At 43.4% G+C, this 22223-nt stretch overlaps 1 protein-coding gene across 1 annotated transcript in view; it reads left to right on the forward strand.

Moving 5' to 3' along the window:
* RHOJ (ras homolog family member J) overlaps positions 1-21420 on the forward strand; it is a gene marked incomplete at both ends in the record, with an annotated part of 54780 nt that extends 33360 nt beyond the window's left edge. The window contains 4 exons of the mRNA XM_080346026.1: positions 12374-12432; positions 18343-18507; positions 19778-19873; positions 21274-21420. Coding sequence (XP_080202152.1) covers positions 12374-12432; positions 18343-18507; positions 19778-19873; positions 21274-21420 — 467 coding nt within the window. The remainder of the gene's footprint in view (positions 1-12373; positions 12433-18342; positions 18508-19777; positions 19874-21273) is intronic.
* Positions 21421-22223: the final 803 nt, after the last annotated feature.

Below are 22223 nucleotides of genomic sequence, written 5' to 3' on the forward strand. Positions count from 1 at the left end.
GCTTCCCATGGAAACTCCTGATTCTGTAGAAATCACATTTTCTAACTGAAAATTCTTGTCTGGCTCTATACAGGAATTTGGATTTATTTTTTTCTGTCCAAATGAAAAAATACTCTGGCTTCAGTTCAACCAGGCACATAAGCACCTCTTCTGTGCATCCAGGGCTGGACTGCAGCCAACATGCAGCTCGCCTGCAAGACCCAACCTGTGCTGAAAAGGCCACCAAATCATCCCTTCTTAGATCACAGCAGCTGGATCACGCTCTGCTGCATGGGTGCAATGACTCTTGAATAAAGGATATCTTATGCTTAGGTTTGCACTCACCATCTTTACATGAACACACACACACACACACACACAGAGGGTTAAGACCCGGCATTTCATCCGCCTGCAACTGTTGCTTTTTTCAACATTACAATCACTTCATTGTCTGCAGGGGCTGCCACACTGCAGAGGAAAGTGAAAGGTTTCTTAGCAGGACATAAAGCATTAAGAGTGTTTAAAACCTTCATGTTAGCCAAGAAAAAAAAAAAAAAAAAAAAAATCCTAACTTCAGAGTTACTTATCAGAAAGTTTATTTCCAAATTTTTTGTTTAAAATGTTTAATATTTCTGCTTCGTAAGTCATATAGGCTTAGAGTTGCTGCACAAATGTTTGGCTAACCTCTGAAAGCTGCAGGGCAAACAGCAGGTGAAGTTCGGTCCTGGTGCTAAGTACAATGGGTCTGATTCTGGTTTTGGGAAATGCAAGGCAGAGTTTCTGTCCTGGGCCTCCTTGGGGACAGGAACATGTTCATTGTTTTAAAGCCTTTTTAAGCAATGCTTCATGGAGAAACATGGACAGGAAAAGCAAGCATTAAGGTCAAACTTAAACAAGATGCAGACAAAGCGTCAGAGAGTCTGGTGTTGGAAGGTGCCTCAAAAAATCATTTAATCTTTCCCCTGTGCAAAACGGGATTGATGGTATGTATAATGTCAGCTACGGAAGCACTGCAGTTTGGACAAACCTCATGCTCCTGAACTCCCGCACTTACCTTAGCGTGTCATGCAATGCAATAAGCTGGAGACAGCTAGATTCAATTCAACGTGCCAAATATGACTGTGCCTCAGTGGTTCACAGCTCAGAGGAGCAGATGCTATTTTAAGCTACGCTACCGTAACTCTGGAATGAAGCCCGAGGCACCACTCTGCTCTTAGAGTCAGAGAGTCAGTCTGACTGCAAGTGCCTTGCTCATATGCAGACGGCAGTGCCTGAGACACACACACATACTCCATGGTCTGTGCCCAAATGCAGCACCCAAAACACCTCAGGCCATTACTAGCCATATCTTTCCTTTAGGTAGAGCAGCAAGCTCAGGGCAAATTTGGTCAGCTTGCCTGGCACCTGTATGCAAGCAATGGGAAACTTGGGCTTTTTGCAGAGATTGTAGCCAAGCTAGTGGTTGCTTTTTCAGTTTGTATTCCTGCACACCAATCATATTTCTGCTAATATCAGGCTGTTATAGAAAACACACTTCTGTCCCTTTCTGTGTACAACATAGGTAATTCTTTGTTCCTTTCTAGCTTTGGCATCTGCACTTTTTGTTGAACATGCTGGTAAACATATAATCCATTTCTCCTCTGAAGCACATCCAGCAGCAGTAGGATGTGCCATAGGGTGCTGCAAGCTGTAGCACTAATAAGGCTGCTGGGGAATATGTCTAGCCCCCCTGACCCAGTCTCCAGGACAGGTCCATCTTAGCTCCATGCCCCTCTACCCTTGGCTGTTCTACCACAATTCCCAGTGCTGACTAATGTGGGGTGATACTGAGAACTAGCATGGCCAGCAGAGACCATCTGGCCAAGAGGCCCCTTGGCCACTCTCAGCCAGTAACTCTTCAAGAACATGAGAAACAAAACCTCCCCAATTTGTCAACCTCAAAATCCTCAGAGAATTCAGTCCACTGAAGTTGCAGCTGCTGAAGATTAAAATGCTTTTGCTGAAGCCTCTTTCTCACCAAGCACCTGGGACCACTGTAAAGTTGAGAGCATAGCATATAAGTATAAATCACTGTGAAACAGCTACTCCAGCAACTGAAGATCCACTCTGCAGTGAGGACAACCTGTCCACTGCAGAGCAGAGATTTCATGCCCCTCTATCAGCATTATCTCTTCCCATTGCCATCTAACCCAGACCAAGGCAGATCCCCACAGTTCTTAGGAAGACACTGTTACAGCAAAGAGCCGGTGTTGTTAGGCAGTGTTACCTCTCCAGACTGCTTTCCTCTCTCTTCCAGGTTTAAAAAAAACAAAAACAAAACAAAACCAAAACAAAACCGAAACAAAAACAAAAACAAACAAACAAAAAAACCCAACAAACATGCTAGCTCTGATCCCTGAACAGTGCAAAAAGAGAAGAGAGCTGCCTTAATTCTCCTCAACCATGCTGAGAACCTTGTTCTCCCATCTGGAATTATTTTGTGAAACACCCTGTGGGTTGCCTGGACACATTTCAGTGAGATTTGTCTCATTTTGACACTAATCTTCCATTTATTCTGATGCTATTAACCATGTCTCATGTTTCCTTGATAACCAGATGCTTGACATAACTTTGGAGATAGTCTTTTCCCCAGCACTCAGTTGTAGTTAGAGGAATGACTTGTTGCCTTACACAGACAGAAAGAGGAGCTAGGCAGATGGTCAAAGGCTCCCTTTATTCCCACTTTTTTCTTCTTGCAGTAAAATTCACACTCCTTGATCTACTTCAGCATCACTGTTAGGTGATTCCAACACATCCTTCATAGAAGTGGATTTCAACAAACAGGTGATATAAAGAGCACTGACTGACTTTGTGTTAAAATAAACTGAAAATGCCATAGCATTTAGCCTTTTGCAGGTCATGTCAGCACAGATAGTTAAAATACTAGTAAGATTACTTTAAATACCAGTTACACTTTAATAATCTCAGGGCTCTACGAACTCTGCTGTTGACTTGAGCCCAGCTTTAGATAAACATATTCCTAGATACTGTGCTATGGTGATGGAAGCTTTAAAAATATTGAGAAGAGGTAAAAATATAGATAACAACCTGCCTTCTGACTTTCATTTTTTTGATAGGCTCACATTTCAGTCACAGTGAAATTTTTGTTCTTTCATTCATTTCAATGTCACAAAAAATATGTGGTCTCAAGAAAGGTGCTTCCCTTCCACCAGGATTAAGATTTCTAGTATTCTTCTTTGTTAAGGAACAATCATAATATTTTAAATAATGTCATCAGCTTCTATCTATTTATATTACTTAATGCTACATTTGTTACTCTGTCTAGCTACTATTATACTTTCAGTAAAAAGCCCTCAATTAGAGTATCATTGAAATGATACCCTCAGAGTCTATTTGCCTACAAATTTAGTGCATTTACCTAGGCAGTTATGATTAGTTTCTAACTCAGGAGCAGAACTGCCCTCCATGGGGGTAGCTGATGGTGCACAGTAAGCTGAAACACTCAGGAAGCACCTCCCAGTCTCCTGCAGTGCCCACCCTCTATTTAAGACAGAATGAAATCTAACAAAACCTTCTCTTAGACACAATGCCAATTGTTCTTCAATTCCCTAAGCACTATAATCTTGTTAGCCTTTTCCATCTAGCACAGCTTTGCACAACACTGAGGTCCCAAGAGGTCCCTCAGGACTGTATTACTGGAGAAACTGGGCACAGAATCCTCAGAACCAGAGACCCTGATGTTCCTTGGACTCTGCTATCGGTGAAGTTGAATTTGTTCAGGGATTGATTAGTACAGCAATAACTCACTGAAATGCAAGGAAATCCTCCAGTGCTGATTTTACAAACAATGAGGTCAATTATTCCAATCAATGAACTTCATTCATGCTGTCTATAAATAAGTAATGTCCCAGACTGGGCAGAATCTGGCTCATGTTTTTGTGTTGTGCTTGTTCTGAAAGCTTTGGGAATTTCCATTCTCTTTCATCCATTTCTGGACCAGATTCATTCTGCTTGATCTTCCTAATCCATCTCCACCACTTTTGTGTTCTTTGTCATGTAAGCTGGCCAATGCTGAAGTCTGACTTCTCAATGCATTTTGAAAGATTTACAGTATTTCATATCAGCTGCTTGAATAAAAATGACTGGTGGACTGGTACATCTCTTCTGTTTGCTGTCCCTGCATAGCAAATACCCAGCTGTGAAGAGCTGTAGCCTTTTTCCTCTCAAGATACTCAAAAAACCACATAGTACAAGTCATGAATCTTCCTATAGGATGTCACTGTCTAGACAAATCTATTCCTGTTGCAGAAGGGGACAATAGAGCTGTCATTTTGTGTCTGCTTCCCCAGCATGGCTGTAACACAAGTCAGAGTTGGGCATTTTCCCACCAATTCCACTGGAATCCTCAAACGCCCAAACAAGGCAGAGGGGAGGGGGTGCCCCTTGTCAAACATGAGAAACAGGAGTCCACAGTGAAGAGCAATCCCTATAAGCAGTGGAGGGATGTCTGGGAAGGAAACATGTTTAGAAATCGCTTCTCTGATGCCTCCAGAAATACCTGAAATGTCCTGCTGAAAAAGTTTATCTCTATATAGTCAATCTCAGTCTTCCAAAAGTCCTCAACGTTGACTTCCACGTCATGAGAGCACTGCAGGAGTGTGAGATGCCTTCAGTGAGTATTTCAGCTACAGTTTCTGGATTTTCCATGCAACTTACAAATACAAAACCCAAGAATGATTTGACTTTGGCATTAAGAATAGCATAAAGTACGTCAAGACTCATTAAATAACAAGAATAATCAGCCAGTGTGAGGTCCAGATGAGGCATGGAGGGATGACAGGTAAAAATAGGAAAGTCATGTTACCTCTGGCTAGATGGTTAATGAAACCATCGCTAGACCACACTGTCTAATCCTAATGACTGCTTGAAAAAGAATTTGGAAAAGACCTACAAGAATGAGAAAATATGCCTTGTAGGAAGACATTAGATAAGCTATTTAGAGGAGAATAAAGGATGCTATGAATCCTATCTGGCTTTAAAATCACTACATGTCTGTGGCCTAAAGACAAAGCAGCGAATTCCTCACCACCTCATTAGACCAAGAGCTCCACTGAGTGAAATCAGCTGAATCTCGGCCCCGGAGGCCTCTCTGTGCTCCCACCGCGAGGAGCAGACTGGAAATGTTTTTCAGATATTGTAAATATCAGATGGGCAAAAGTATTTGCTCAACAGAACATAGATCTCCTCTGTTGACGAGGTGACAGAGAATTTACTCAGAGACCATCCTTTGAAAAATGCTGGCTAACAGAGGCCTGTACGGGATAGTGATAGATTATTAGAGGAGCAATTAAAGAAAGGCTTTTAGTACAATTTGCATCTGAAGTGAGGTATTTAGGCCATTTACAGAGCCAAATAACATATTTTTGATTTTTCTTTCAGAAAAAATATAGTTAAGCTGCACAATAAGTCTGAGGTAGCAAATCAATTTGGCTGTAATCAAATCTTTTTTGTCATGAAGAAGGAAATGGGGGAACATGCTACAGCATATGTGACTCAGTTTCCCAGAGATGACCTTCACATGTGGAAGTGAAGAGCCCAGACTTGAGTCACAGGGCACTTGCGGACCCTGGGTGAGCCACAGGTCTTGTAACACCAGCTCTTATCTGCCATGGGTGTGTTGGCCACACAATGTTGTAGCATTGCACCCAGTCAAAGCAAAGGTAATATTTCCAAGGAGGAACACTATAGGGAGCGGCTAGAGCTCCACTGAGTGTAACATCTCCTGAAGATAGGTCCACAGTAGCTAAAATAAAGTTCTCCAGACACCGACACAACCCAAATCAAAGCAGCATGTGAGAGATTAATCCCTGGCAGACCATACACAAATATGACCCAAAGTAGGACTCATAAATGCACCTGAAGCACCTAAAGGGTGCTGCAAAAATGAACTGCCCACATTGACTTTGTTTTCATGTTGAATATTTTAAATTGCCATTTCTTAAAACCTCGAATATGTACTTGCAGTTCAGGTACTTAGATACTTGACCATCATGGGAAACAAAGCAAATTAGAGATCTAAACGTCTTTGAGGCATGTTTGAGTTTCACCCCTACTTGAAATGTATTAGGGATCTTAAATTTTAAGCTGTAGAGACCCTTGATTAGGAGCTATGAGGTACAAAAAGATGGCAATTCATAAAAAAAGATATTTTAAAATCGCTCTTCTTCAAACAGGCTCCTACAAAAGGACTCCTGTCCTGCCAGAGAGGACCTGTGAAGAGGGGGGGGATTTCTAGTTCATTACAAAAACTTTCACGAAACTACACTCAGGAAGGAAGAAAAATGTTACCCAGCAAGCAAGATATCAGCTGCTGGAGACCACAGTCCATTCAGAATACCGATAACTTCACAGAAATCATTCTGAAAGGTGTCAGAGGAAGGAACTTAAGGTCCCTGAGACTCTCTGGCATTTTCTGCAGACCACAGACAATGCATTTGCTCTTGAAGAGATGGTCTGAAATTGAGTCATGCCTCGCAAAGATGATTATCCTAATAAAACCCCTTGGGGAAACGACTGACTGGTTCCACCTTCTGATGGGTTCAACTAAAACCTTGAATCTGTGACAAGGAAAGCACCAAAAAAAAAAACCCAACATAAAAAAACACCCCCTTAATTGCCGTTACACTCTATATGAATGATTTGGCAATTATTCTGGTAAAGGGGACAAAGAAAACTGGGAATGAATGGTTCTGGTATAGCTGAAAATGTTCTGATTTTATAGGTCAGTGTTGCAGCAGATTTAAGGCATACTCACAAGGGTTATCAGCTACTTCATATGACAAAAGACCTGTGGAGAAGGAGATCAGTTCTCATCTCCCTGGGAGGTGCTCTAGTCCCTCTGGGTGACACTGTGGTTCCAATCCTTTGGACTGAGTATGGAGCCATTCACCCATTATTTTGTCAATAATGTCTATATCCCTTTGTGAATTTGCATCCTTCTCCTTTCCAAATGTCCTCGGCATGATTAGGCTGCCCCAAGTCAAGGCAAAATATTTCACTCTACAACTGAAAGTTTTGTTCAAGCAGAAACTGGAAAAATACATACATACATGTATTTTACAGATATTAATAAATGTGTGTGTGCACAATGTATTTTAAAGACAAAAATATTGCTTAGTTTACTTCTCGTTGCTGTCCCCTCTCCGTAGTACCAGAACTGTATTTAGCACTGATCAGAAACAGTTATAGTTTCATGTAGAGCTTCACGCAACAAATATTAATACATGCATGAACAAAGAAATTTGGTTTGAAACAGTGTTGTGAAATGGGGCACAAGCTGAAGCCAGGAGTTTAAAACAGTATTGCTCCCTCTTGAGTGAGGCCTGTATGAACAAACACCTCTGGAACTTTAAGTAAAGCTATGAGGCACATACGTAAAGACCTTTCTATCTATTGTAGAAATGAGAAATTTGGCTGTCTACCCATCCCTCACAGCAGTAAGAACCCAAAATTTCCACCTAAACTCTACTGCAGCTGATCAAAAAGTGCTCTTTTGTTCATCTTCTGATTTTACCCTCTTTCCCAGCTATAAAAGAAACAGACTTGGGCATTTTTACTGCCAGCAGGGCAATGAGAATTGTAGTTGTTCTTATACTGGTGGCTGTTAGTCTGTGTTAAGTAACATGCGTCTGGTACATATAATAATAGTAAACAGACAAATACACAAACTTAATAGTGCGAGTTTGCTGATAAGGGCAGAAGGTGGCCCTTGTGAAAGTTTGAGGTTTGATGCAGATTAACTTGTCTCAAAAAATGAAAAAGCCTTTCCATCCAGGCAGGTGCTACCATCTCTGCTTGCTGTCATGCTCCTGGCATCTCTCTCCAAAGCAGCTGGACCTTAATTTGTTGGCAGGAAGACTCTAGAATAAATACATGCCTTCTCCCATGTGGTATCGCTTTAGACATTGCCTAAGCTATCGTGTATATTCTGGCTAGTGATTTTACAATCATTTGGTTCTGCAAGCACTTCTTCACAGGCATGGAGAAATTCCCCGTGATGTGCACATTCACTCTCCTGTACCACAGCTAAGAGCATCCAAGCTATCGTATCCTAGTTTGGTGTCAAACCAGAGACTTGCGTGCTGCTTTGCACTATTAATCAAGGATAATAGATTCTCGGAGGACAGCAAACAATTTACATCCCCTTTCTGTCAGTGCAGAGTGTGCATGTTGCTGTTGTGAGGCTGAAGGGCTCTTCCAAGGGAAAATTCAGTCGCACAAAGTCAACAGGGCTTTGCTGTGAGCAAACGAAATACAAAGGGGAAGAGTCTGGGAAAGACTGATCATTGACAGGTGGATCTGGGGCAACCTGGGCAACAAGAATATCAACAAAAATTGTCATATATTCCCCAGGAACATAAACTAATCACTTATTTAAAAACAGAGCTCCCAGCTTGGACCAGGTGATGGTCCACAAACCAGATCCAGCCCACACAATAACTCCATTTAGCGCCTTGCCTTTCTGCAGTGGCCTTCAAGCAGGACAGTGTGTTTCAGAGTTCTATGTTGAAGCCCATTAACAAAACTCCATGAACACAGACTTGAAACAAAGCCCTGGAGTCATCCCAAAATAGTTACTCAAATTGTAGCAAGAAATAACCAGCCCATTTGTGATCTAGCTAAGATTTTAAAAGCAGTGTTTTACACATTCTGCATTTAGTCAAAACCATCCAATGAAAGGAGGAAAACATCTGCCCCATCGCATCGTCTGCTGCAACCCAGACTGGAGCCAAATGAGAACCAGGACTGCGCAAGTATTCAGCCACATTTTATTGCATTCCCTGCTGCACTTAGTGTTAAAGGCCATGCCATTTCAGTATTTAATGAATATGTCTATATGGCCAGTAAATGGAAAGGAGAGTTTGTATTTATCTTGTTACTCCAAGACCACTTATAAAGCCAAGTTCACAAGCCCATAAAGAAGCCTGTATAACCTCCAGTGACTGGGAAGGAATTCTGTGTTGGCTTCCCATAAGCTTGGCCACTGAGAGAACAGAAAAAGATAGCAACAGGGTAAGTAAATGTAAACCGAGATAAAGCCAAAAGTAAGGCCTACAAATCTATCAAAGCAATCTCAGCTCATAAATACGACCTACCAAGTGGACACACTGAACAGCCATTTGCCTGACAGAGGCAGACTGATAAACTCTTAGTATAAAAATACCATGATGTTGTCACAGGCAAAAGCCATTTGTTTTGACATTTGTTTTGCTAGCATGAAAGCGTGGTGGAAATTTCAGCACCGATACATTAATCTAGATGTTGCTGTTTCAAGAGCCAGTGATTATTTGAATTGTCAGTGGGAGCCTTTTGGTCCGATCTGCATCTGGAGCCAGGAATCCGAAGACAGCAGTTTGTCTGCTGCTGAAGTTAAGCCAACAAGACAGTTTTGCTGGGGTGGTGGATATGAACTTAGAGAGGTAATACGGACAGGAAGGATGTCTTCTGATGATGAGATAGATTAGAACAATCAGCAATGAGAAAGAAAACAGAAAGGCTGATGGGGAAAAACGTAGGAAAAGAACTTATTGATGCTACACAGAAATTCACAGCAGGACGCATAGGAGGCAGGGTGCTATAAAGAGAATTAAAATCTGATGTGCAAGTTAGTTAGACCTAGGGTGTATCTTTCCCAAAAGAGTAATGCTAGTTCACTTTTTTCCCCCTTTGCATTTCCCAGAGGTCACCAAGAGCCGAATGAAATTGCACAAACTATCGATAACTGTTCATTGTGTGTGGCTCCACATAACTGTTGCAATATATTCACCATGACTTCATGGACCACAAAGCACAGATAAGGGTTTAGGAGTTGTTGCAGCATATCCTTCTGGCAAAGCCTAGTGCACCGCAGACAGACTGAACCTCTGTCCAAACAGCTTATCTCCAAAACATATTAACTACTGGAAAAAGACAACAATTTGTACCTGCAGCAGGGCTTTTTGCCACTGTAGTTCTGTCAGTCAGATGCCACCAAGATTTGGGCCAGCAAACCTTCACAGCAGCTTGAGCCTGGACAGAGTATATTTAAGTTTGACTTTTAAGTTTTTAAAACACTGTATATTTGAGCTGATATTTTGCAAGCAGGGAGCAGCTTAGTTTGCTGATGCTCAGGATCAGCCAGCATGAAAGGTAAAGCTGGATAACTATGTTATTACTGACATATGGCAAATGTCTCTTTGTATTCATCACACACATTACATCACTTGCACCTCCACACACCCCATGGCCACACAGCTGCTATATGAGAATTCTGCTTTGGATGTGCTCTGCAGACTCCGTATAAATTCAACCAAGGACTGACAGCGCGACTCATGCTCACGTGCAGTCCCAAACACCACCTCGGCCAGCTGAGCACTGCTGGAAGGCTGGAAAATTGCCTTCAGCTGAAGGGCACAACTTCCCACAGTCGGTCCTTAGGCAGAGTAAGATCAGCAGAGCAGGTCTGGCTCCTGTGCAGTGGCAGGTTGAAGGCTGGCTAAGATTGCAACTGGAATAAAAGCTACACCTGGCTGCCCCCAGTAAGTTGTGCAGGAACATCTGTGGCCCCACTGCTTCGGAGAAACTGCATATTGTCAGCAGACTTCTACAGTTCCTACCTCTACTGGGACATTTTGATACTCTATACACCACAAAAAGTTGAAAACCAGGGCTCTGCGGAGGTTTCATTCAAATTAGTTTATTCAAGTCAGGTTGAAAGAAGGGGATGGGGCATCTGGACTGTCTTCTGTTTGCATTGATACCCATCTCCCCACTCTGGTACCTCTTCCCTGGGCTCTTCCACCTATGGACATCCATAGTCAACAGCTAGCCCCACGGGAGCTGCACTGTGTGTGAGCTACCTCCTGAACTGATGAGCCAGAGGAGGGTTCTTAGCTCCTTCCCATCTCCTCTTTCCCCTGCACATCACAAGACAGCCCCAGCAGCAGGTGAGTGTGGCCCATCCTGCTCTCATCAGCAAGTCTGGTCTTGCTGAGCTATTGTACTTTCAGGATGTCAGTTTTGTTCTCTTTATATGCTAGCAAAATTACCGTGTCACTTTGCAAGCAAGTAAAGCTACTGAATAATCAGTCTGCCCAGCCACACTGACAGAGACTTCAAGTCTAAGAGATTTCAAACAGGACATTGCTCCCCAGTGCAGGAGCTATTAACTTCTATAAACTGGTAGGTCTTTTTCTCCTACAAACGTTTTATCACTTTAAAAAAAAGTCAGCAAGAAAATGTGTGATGTTTTCAAGCCTCCTCTTTGCCAAAAGCAACTATTAAATCTTCCTCAGTCCTCACTAACTGCAAGTTGTGATCAGCCGATGGGCACCAGTCTCAGCCCCCCTCTGCCCCAGCCACAGCTTTATGTTCATCCCAGTTGTTTGCCCTCATGCTTCAAAAAATTAATAGTCCATGGGCTGCAAGAATATCATTCTTTTGAGCAAGTTCCCTGATGAATGTTTGAAGTCTTCCTGTTGACTAAAGGGTGGAACTGGATTCCCACCCTTTCTTTCCAATTGAGTAGTAATGATTTAAGCAGATTAACTGGCTAACTGTCTTTAACATAGATCATATCCTTTATAGAAAATAATACTGGTTACAGTGATCAGTTAATAATGGGGTTCATCCAAAGGCAATGGGAAAACATTTTCATCAATGGGCTCAAAATTAAGTACACAGTGAATTCTACTAAAGGAGTAAATGTGCTGTGTGTGATCAATAAAATAAGCCATTCTTCCGTTCATTTGCAACAGAATCTGTTCAACAACTCTGCAAATACTAGTGCTCCTCTTCCTCCCTATCCTTTGAAGCCGCCACCACAGAGCCCCACATATTAAGCACAGCCACTTGACATGCGACTGCATGACACAGGACAAGACAGGTTGCCCAAGAGGCAGCGCACCTCCACCAAGACCATTCAAACATCAACCACTTCTGAATGCTTCATCATTTCACAGCCTGAAACAAACAAAAAAAATAATTAAAAACCCTCTCAATGATCCATGACAACCCTACCCCAATACTCATGGTGGGGAGGCAGGAATCCTGTACTTTCAAGTCCCAGCATTTCATGTGGATCAGCTGGTGGCTGGGTCCTTCGTAGCAGCGGTGTGAGCAGTTTATCACTCTTGGCTGTCTGTGAAGAAATAAGAGCTTGGCATAAATAATTTGCTTTTGTTGTGACTTCAGGTTGCTTTCAATTTGGATTGAACCGATGTGCTTGGTTTAGAGCGTACATTGTAAGACACATGCTAATGTGTCTAGCACAGGTGTGTATTGGCATTTAGGATTAAAACACATAAAAATCAGTCCACTGGCTTGTGCATAAACATCTCTTGTTTCTTTCTTCCAGTAACTGTGACTGTGGGAGGACAACAACACTTGCTGGGACTTTATGACACTGCAGGGCAGGTAAACTACCACAAAATATTTATAAGTTTCCTTTCTCATGCTTTGTTTGTTACTATCACCTACTGGGCTTTGTTGTTCAAGCTGTTCATGGAGGTTTCTTTACAAATATTAATGATCAGTTGCAAGTTGTAATGGTTGAACTGTTGACCTTCTATTTTTTTTTTCTGCATAGAGACTTCATTCATGTTCAGTAAGCTCATCCCTAAGACTGAATTTTGTCTAAGCAAAAGCCTGATTAGGTTTTTCACCCTCTCATGTATCCACCTCCTACTGCAAATATGATGTTTCATATAAACTCAATGTTTTCTTACATTTACCACATGGTGGCATTGAAGATACAGAGAAGAATTCCCATTTCGAAGATCAGAAAACTAATGTAATAACAGCACCAGCCTATCGATCACCAGCTATTGACTTTTTAAATGGTAACCCAGCCAGGCTGGCATCCAGCCCAACATCCTTCTCCCAGGACAAGGGTGTCCATTACAGGAGAGGCTGTATCCCACACTTACTTACATTATGTTTTTATTGTTTCCGCTGTCTGTGGTCTGATACAGTATGCTTGCATTAAAAGTTTACAGAAGAGCTCTGGTCTGTGGGCTCATTTCAGCCCCTGGAGATGAAGGGAGAGTATTTCTCACAGCCTTATTCTGCCAGTAGAAGAGCCGAAAAGGGTTCAGGGAGCAACAGCTTTTCATGGTGAATTTCCCTCTCCTACCTCCAGAGGCCAGTGACTGGCAGACTGAAGAAAGGACCACAATCTGCACAGGAACCTTGCAGAAAATCACCTGCTGAGAGGAGAGGGAGCAGGTCCCAGGTCCCTCCCAGCCTGGGAAGGTTGGAGCCCACACCCACCGGTTCCCCCAGTCAGAGCTGGTACCTGGAGGCAGCAGGAGGGGAAAGCAGATTTGGGACCCTGCTTCACTCTCTGGCACAGAGGAGCTCTGGATACTGAGCTTTGCTTTCAGGAGGACTTATTGGCCATGGGTTTTTTTGACCATGACTGACTGCTATGAAATGCATAAACAATGCACAAGGAGACTCTCCTGTCTGCAGAAGGCCACTTATTACAGAAAATACTTCGTGGCAGTATGCAAAGAAGTCAAAAACCACATCAGGACAAACTGTCATCTCTGAACAACCTGTGCTCAGCAGGACTGGGGCTTTTATGCTTTGGGTCTCACTTTTTATTCATTTTATTCCTATCACATGTCTGCAGGAAGCAACATCCACTTCATAACTAGCATGGTGTCACAGTTCACTCAGCCTTTCTATTTACAAGGTACAAACAGACATCCAGAAATCAGTCCCAAAATATGACCCAAGTCCTTGTCTCTTGTTTAATGCAAGTTCAATTTTCTATTCTGTGCTCTCAAACACAGAGCTTGGAGCATATCTGTCACAATCCGGCAGCACTGCAAGCCTTTGCTAATGAGACTGGAGTTATATTCCGTTCTCAGTCAGATTTTATCCATTGCCTTAATACTTCCACTGTTTTGTAGGGCTGATAGTTCCACCTGCCACCCACATCCTCTTATTTTTTTTTCCCAGCCCAGAAGAAACACAAACCAGCCTCTCTGGCAGAATTCACCCCTCCATTCCTTCCTCCACAATCATTTTGCTGTCTCCTGCTTCCAACTAGCCAGAGCACCAGCTGCCTTCAAGCACCATTTCTAACTCATCAGGCTCATTTCCCTTTCAGACCTTGGTCCAGAGGATGTGGCCATCTAGTCAAAACTCAGAGCATGAATAATTTCTTGATGACTAGATTGCATCTCAGTGGAGGCTGAAACGATGATGCTTCCCACATGCTCGAGCTATAACAACACATCATCTGGGTTGTTTCCTCCCTCCTTCTCCTTGTGATGTGTGGCTTTCCAAAGGCATCGGTGTGAAGTCATAGCCAAAAATAGCACTTGACATTACGATGCTATAAAACATATGCTAATGAAATAACAATTGGAAAATGTACTCCTGCAGCAGGACCCTATGTCAGCCCGAAGGGAGAGCTGGCATAGACCCCAGATCTGGGGTATCTGCTTGTCTGCATATCTGATACTAACAGTGTTGGGAGGAAAAAAAAACAGTGGTCTTTTTTCCCCAGGTTGGACTCCCATGCAGAGTGGTTTAACAGGCTGACATGGCAGGGAATGTACGTGAGATCAGCATGGCAGCAACATTTAAATAAATCAGGTTTTGCTGTACTTTCTGAGCCCCAGTGCTGCAAGCCTGCTGGTGGTGAGAGAGCATGAAGGGACCAACACCCGTCAATGCCTCTCAGCCCCAGCAAGCCACAGGCGTGTATCCCAGCAAGGCAAGGTCTGGTGCTGGTGTTTCCATGCCAAGCCAGTGGCCAGGCAGTGTAACTGGGAAGCCTTGCACTCCCTAAATAAAAGGCAGCAAAATGCAAGCACAAGACAGGGAAATTAATTAATTATGGTCTACAGCCTGACTCCATGAGGACTCACGTCCCTTCCCAAACACCACAGTCACCAGCTGCAACACCTCTGGACGTACCTGTACTCATGCAAATGTTCAGTCTCTTTTTTACTCCATTTATTTGCTTGGCTTCAACAATCAAATGTCTCTGAATGAGAAAGGATCCCAGTGTGCCATAGCTAATAATGGTCCATTGCTATAGCACTCTCCTAGAGACCAGGTATGAACAGAGACAGGGTCCCTGTCTGGTGTGGTCTGCAGGTTCCTGCCAACCTGCAAAGACAGGGAAACATGGGAGAGCTGATTGCCTCTTACCCTCGACATTTGTGCTTGTGCTTTAACACATCCATGCATGCAAGCTTCTGTGTACCCTGACAGGAGATGAGGCCTCTGCTACATGATGCATGGCTGTCCCTCTATAAGGTTTATATAATGCTCTGTGCTGCTAACACAACTTGGGAACGGTCCTCCTGAAAAAGCTTTTTCCAGGGGCCACAAAGGAACAAACAAAATAAAATGAAATGCACAGCCCAGTTGCTGTCACTGCAAGGCAGCACACTCATGGATTTTAGTTCACATTTTTAATGGTACAGTAAGTTCCAGACCCTTTAAATAGGCACATCTGGAATATTTAAACTGGTCATTTTTAGCCAGCTTCTTTCCAAAAATCCTAAATCACCGTTCCTCGAGGGCTTGCTGCCACCACGTGGCTGTTTTAGGAGGCTGACTTGCAGCAATTAAACTGAAAACACAAAAAAAGACCTTTGCCAAGCATCTAGTATCAGCCCATGTTGACTCTGGCACAATGTTGGAGAAGTCACCAGTTTTGATGCACCGGGTTAAAATAATGTCCCATAAACAGGCAGGCACCTGGCCAGGCCTCCCTCACCCACAGCATCTGCATAAAACTCAGCCATCTCTATAATGCATTTACTCCTTTGCTCCCACTGTGTTGGCATCCACTTTGTCTCTATTAACTCATCTGGTTCCGTCCCCAGAGCCTCCTATAAATCTCTTTCCAACGACTTCTTCATGGCCTGTATTGCTGATGTGTCCACAATGTCTTCGAGTTTCCTCTCCTGCCATTCCTTGAACGGGGTGAATCCACTCTTCTTTGGGTTGCTATGTCCAAACACCCCCTCTTGTCAAGTAAATCCTTCTTCAGGTCAGTACTATCTATGACAGTGGAAAAGCACAGGTCAGTTGACAAATACTCCGGCTTTACACCAAATACTGGGGCTGTGGCACTGGAGATGCTAACTGGGCATTTACTCTTCCTGTCGAAGTGGGTTTGGGACAATGAACATTCAGTTAGACAAAACACTTTGTTTGTTGTTTAGGATGTTTCTTTAAACTTATTTTTAATGAGAGCTAATTTTGGTCTCACACTTCCTTTCAGAGTAAATAATTAAGGTTTTTGTTTAGAAAATGTTGGAGCAGATTGTTTTTACATAATCCTTAAGTTTTTTACAGAAATGGGTGTCAATTCAGAAGTAGCCTGAGTCATCTTATCATTGCATACTTAGTGAACAAAAGACTTTGGAAAGAGTATTTACTAGTCTCAACTCATAATTAAGCCCTGTCATTTGTTGACCCACCAAAGCAAGACATATGCAAGGCTGAATTAAGACACCATCTAATCTGAGCATGCAGTGATATAGTCCTGCATCAGTTTCTCCTGCAGGACAGACAGCAGCTGTATTGCTTCTGCCCCTAATGTGGGTTTTCCCTACCTCAAAGAAGTGTTCTCAAGTCCAAGCAACAGCACCTGGATATCTTTTTTTTTTATTATTTTCATTGAGTTATTAACTATTTCAGCATCTGTAAAGCAGAACTGCACCAGTTGAAGTTTCAGACAATTATAAGTAAAAAAAAAAGAGACCATACTGCAGAGATTTGAGGCTTGCCCAGAATGTAGAAACTGTACACTGAAGACTTATGTCTCCATCAGGCTTGACAGCAACATGTATTATTGTCTCCTATGCTCCAACTTTGTTTTCCTTTCCCCTTTTTTAATTCTGGACCCCCTAAAAACATCATCCAGAACAGATGTATCCCCTCTACAAGCATCTGTTTCATTTCACTGAAATTTTCTAACAGGTTTCATTGAAAAGTACCAACCAGACACAGCTACACACACTCTCACTATCACAAAGAGCCAGTCTGTCCCTTTCACACATCTTGCAAAACCTCTGCTCACTATCAACATCTGAAGCCTGAAAACAGACCCAAATTCTTCCTTGAAACTCAGCTATCAAAGCCAGATCACAACACGACACAGCTGCACTTTGAGCTGTTTGAAAATTTACCCTCTTCACAACTAGTACAAAGAGAAGACATCTCTCCTTCCCCAGTTCAGGGCCTGTGGAAGCACTAATTCACCCCCAGTGATTTACCCAGCTGCTGCAGGCTAGATTTGATCTGCTTTGTGTTCTCAGGACATGTGTCTTCTGCTGACTGACACATTGCTGCATACCATATGTGACTGCAAGGGTACCAAATAGCCCAGAGAACCATATTTGTTGTATATGGTCATATCTATAATGTCTATTGGGGAACAGAAAGCCCACAATATTAACAGAAAAGCCTCTAGACATGTATGTCATCAGCAACTATTAGCTAGCAGTGACAGTAAAATAATTCCCAGGATAGTATGACATTGCTGGAGGGCTGAGGCAGATACACGCAGCCTCAAGATCAATTTTTATTATACCACCCGTGATGGCCACTGTTTAGCATTGCCCTCTACACCAGCATCACCATGGATAATGCACACAAACAAAATCATAGAATCATAGAATATTTTGGGTTGGAAGAGACCTTCAAAACTCATCTAGTGCAACCCCCGCTCCATGAGCAGGAACATCTTCACCCAGATCAGGTTGCTCAGAGCCCCGTCCAGCCTGGCCTGGGATGTCTCCAGGGATGGTTCATCCACCACCTCTCTGGGCAACCTGGGCCAGTGTCTCACCACCTTCATTGTAAAAAATGTCATCCTCATTTCCAGCCTGAATCTCCCTCCTTTAGTTCAAAACCATTTTCCCTTGTCCTGTTGCAACAGGCCCTGCTAAAAAGCCTGTGCCCATCTTTCTTATAGGTCCGCTTTCAGTACTGAAATGCCAAAATAAGGTCTCCCAGGAGCTTCTCTTCTCCAGGTTGAACAACCTCCATCTCTCAGCCTGTCCTCCCAGCAGAGCTGTTCCATCTCTCTGACCATTTTTGTGGCCTCCTCTGGACCCTCTCCAACAGGTCCATGTCTTTCCTGTACTGAGGAGCTCTTTTGAGTAGAGATGCTGATTAAACAGTATCCCTGGCCCATGAATCTTGGTTCCTCACTCAGCAGCTCCCTGGAGGTTATAAATGTTCATGAGCATGGAAGGACAGCATTCAGCAGTTCACTGAGAGCCAATATGATGCCACATCATCAGTTATCCCCCACCCTATAATGCATTTGCTCTTTTCCCCTGACAGGAGGACTACAACCAGCTGAGACCCCTGTCCTACCCCAACACAGATGTGTTCTTGATCTGCTTCTCCGTGGTGAACCCTGCCTCATACCACAATGTCCAGGAGGAGTGGGTGCCCGAACTGAAAGTCTGCATGCCCAATGTGCCTTACGTCCTCATAGGAACACAGGTAGCACTCATCTGGGGCACCACTGGCCATCATGGGGGTCTTCAGAGCAAGGGCACTCCTGTTCCACCCCACAGGTGGCTGGAGACTGAACTCTGTGAAAAGTTTCCTATTTAACATTTTATGTGATATTAAGCCATTAGAGGAAAACTCAGGGACTGGGAATGGAAACCAACATGCAGATGTCCCATCATTCTAGTCCTGACTGGCAAAACTCTTCCCAACTTTTCATTCAAATGTATGTTAATGTGTTATCAAGAAATAAATACCTATAGGGAGAAAATATTTCTAGTAGGCATTTAGTGAGGGGAAAAAACCATTAAAGTCTGTGGTTAGAGGCAGAAGACGAACTTCAAACTAAATGTTAAAAATGGGAGTTATTAACCAAATGACTTAGCGAAATGGAAAGGAAATATCCTTCCTCATGTTTTACATCAATATTGCATTTAGTGACTCACCATCCTGCTTGTGTTATAGTGGATGTTAGACTAAACGATCAAACCACTTTATTTTGGCCTTAAAATCTATGGATCTGTCAATCAAATAAAACTGCCCTAAATATGGAGTTGCTTCCAAAGCACAGAGTGGCTAGACAGTGTGAGAAGTAAGAATATGAGTCTGGACAATGTCCAAGCACTGGACAGTAACCTAAGCCAAGTTAGAGAAACAAATCAAAATCTGGTCAAAACCAAAATCTTCTTGCCATACAGAAGTCAAATCATGCAAACACTGGCTTTGTTTTCCACATTGGAATAATCTAAAATGCCAATTTTAAAATAAAACTATTACCCTTTGGAACACACACTTTGAAAATGGATGGGTTTAAAATGCCAGAATGCTTCACTTTGAAGTTTTCCATGGAAATACAGGATTTTGTTTCAAGTCATTCAGACTGAGCTGTGTCTGTCTGGCCTGTCGGGGTGTTTTATGGGTGATGCAGTGCAGGGTTGCAGCAGCCTTCCCTTCAAATGGGGCTCAGGCTTCCACAGACACCTTACAGGACACATTGTGAGAGCCATTGAGAACCGCATCTCTACTGTACAGCAGCTATATCTGAGCTGTGGCCCAATAACCCACCAGTGAGAACTAACTCATGCTAAACAATAAGAAAAGAAAAAAAAGGAAGAGAAAACACATGCAATTAATTTATGACCTATCGTCTGAGGCTGGGAAGGTAGATGCTCATACAAGAACATGACTGTGGGTTTTTAAACCTGTTTCAAGAATTACAGCAAGATGTTACTGAGCACAGGTTTTCTGTATTTTCTATTAGATTGATCTCCGAGATGATCCCAAAACTTTGGCTCGGCTGCTTTACATGAAGGAGAAACCACTCACCTATGAGCATGGCGTGAAGCTAGCAAAGGAGGTAATAGCTTTTCCTGAGGTCCCACAAAATCGATGGATCACAGAGTTCCAATGGGTTTGTTTCATTCAAGGTGAACTCCTCTGGGGTGCGTTGGTTGTTCCCAGCTGGAGATTAAAGCCTCTGGTCAAACAAGCTAGATCCAGACACAGACTGCAACTCCTGATCCTGCTGATCTGCTGCAATACACAATTGAGCTCCATGCAAAGCACCAAGGTGCATGGGGCAGCAGTTGGTAACTGGCCAGCAAAACAGATTTTGCAGCTTAATTTGCCTGAATCAAGGGTTTCTTGTTCAGGCTTCTGCCAGGAGGTGCATGTGGCAAATCCCTCACTGCGGTCACCTCCTGCCAAACTGGCCCCTATCCCTTACAAAAGTACAGACAACTTGGTTCTCACAGCCATTGCACTTCAAGCAGCAGAGAAGGAGCTCCCAAGGCTTCCATGTTAATGTCTCCTGGGAAAGTAGGGGGATAAAAGCCCTCTGCAAGCCCTGAAATGTAGATGTCTGGACCCCAGCCATTTTCACCTTATATGCTGCAGGTGCTGTTGCAGGCCCTGGCACTCAAAGGCCAACAAGGTTATCTGTTAGCCCAGGGATGTCAAACTCATTTTCACTGGGGGCCACATCAACCTCGCCATTGCCTTCAAAGGGTGGAATGCAATTTTAGGACTGTATAAATGTAACTACTCCTACTACTTCGAATTGCATTCAGCCCTTTGAAGGCAATGGCGAGGCTGATGTGGCCCCCGGTGAAAATGAGTTTGGCACCCCTCCATTAGCAGAAGAAGCTGAATAAGCCACAATGTTGCTGAATAAGCCACAAGGTTGATGAATAAGCTGAGGCATCTTTGCTGGGCCACTGTCTGTTTGTGTCATACCAGCATTCCCAGGATACTCCTGGCTCAAGGTGATGCTTCCCAGTCCCCAGAAACCAGCTGGAAACTCTCTCCCGGGTAGCAGCTCTCTGGTGCTGCAGGAGGCAGGACACAGGGGTGACAGGTGAGGGCAGAAGAGCCAAGTATATAAAGAGGCTCAGCTAACAACTCAGCATCTCCTTGAAGCTCCTCCACTCCCCCAGCTCCACAGACAGGAGACTAAGCTTCTGGTCCAGCCCCCGAACATGGGTGCAGCCCTCTCCCTCTGGATGGTCATACAGGGAATTCCTGTTTTCCATTACCCCACTGTGGTGAGATACTGGCGTTGATGCTCATCCCTGCCCCCTCACTCAGGATGGTCACCTGAGCTTGTCCCTTGATCTCATAGGGAAAGAGCTGATCCCTTTTCTGAAGATCTAGTCTTCCCTCTGTGGCAGGACGCATATGCATGTAGAGTGATGCTGGAACAGGATCACTCTGTCTCTCCCAGTAGTGGGTACTCATGTTTTCTCTCTTCTCTTTCAGATTGGAGCACAGTGCTATCTGGAGTGCTCAGCCCTCACGCAGAAAGGCCTTAAGACTGTCTTTGATGAAGCAATCATGACCATTTTCCACCCCAAGAAGAAGAAGCAGCGTTGTGCGAAGTGCCACAGCTGCTGCACCCTTGTGTGAAGTCACTTGGAAAGAAAAGTGAGACGAGTTCAATGAAACCAAGCAGGTTAGAAAGGCAATGAAGGTCACATGCAACTGAAATGGGGAACATGACCAGAAAAGGGTCCTTCTTACCCAAATGTAGGAGCCTTCCATTCTGTGAAGCCTCTAAGCTGTATCACACTAGGCCAACTCATGTCTATGTGCTTTCCTAACCCTCCAGAGCTGTTCCCACTCCTTCAGACTGCCCTGAGCCAACAGAAACCAGGATTCCTGCTCCTGCTTGATTCCTCTCCTTAGGAATAAGGTGAAGGTGCCGTGTGGAAAAACAAAGAACTAAAGGTGGTAAAAGAAACAAGAGAAACTCCATTTGTGGCCTTAAGCAAGAATAGATCAAAATTAGAAATTTGCAGTACTTAGGAATTGAATCTGAATTGACTGAAAGCACATGGAGGTCTGTAGAAATCTAATATGTAAGATATACACTATAGGTAGGATGCACTTTTAAATTACTTTGCTTTTATAAGACTTGCTGGTTCAGGATATACTTTAGTTTGTTCAAACCACATGGAAGCGAAGGTGGAGTGATTGTAGTTTGTTTTCACTTGATGGTGAAACTTCACAGCATGAGGATCTTGCTGCACCCAAGCTATCAAAATGGATCAACATTTACCTCCAGACTTAAGGAATGTTCTTACAACAGAAAAATGCAAAAAAACTGTATTTTTACAGGGGAATGTTCAGGCTGAGCCACGTTTCCATAAGCTGGGAAAGGAAGAACAGAGTTGTAGCATTAATGTACTGAAACAAAGAAATTCTGCCAC

This window comes from Nesoenas mayeri (assembly GCF_963082525.1).
Source record: "Nesoenas mayeri genome assembly, chromosome: 5".
NCBI lineage: Eukaryota > Metazoa > Chordata > Aves > Columbiformes > Columbidae > Nesoenas > Nesoenas mayeri.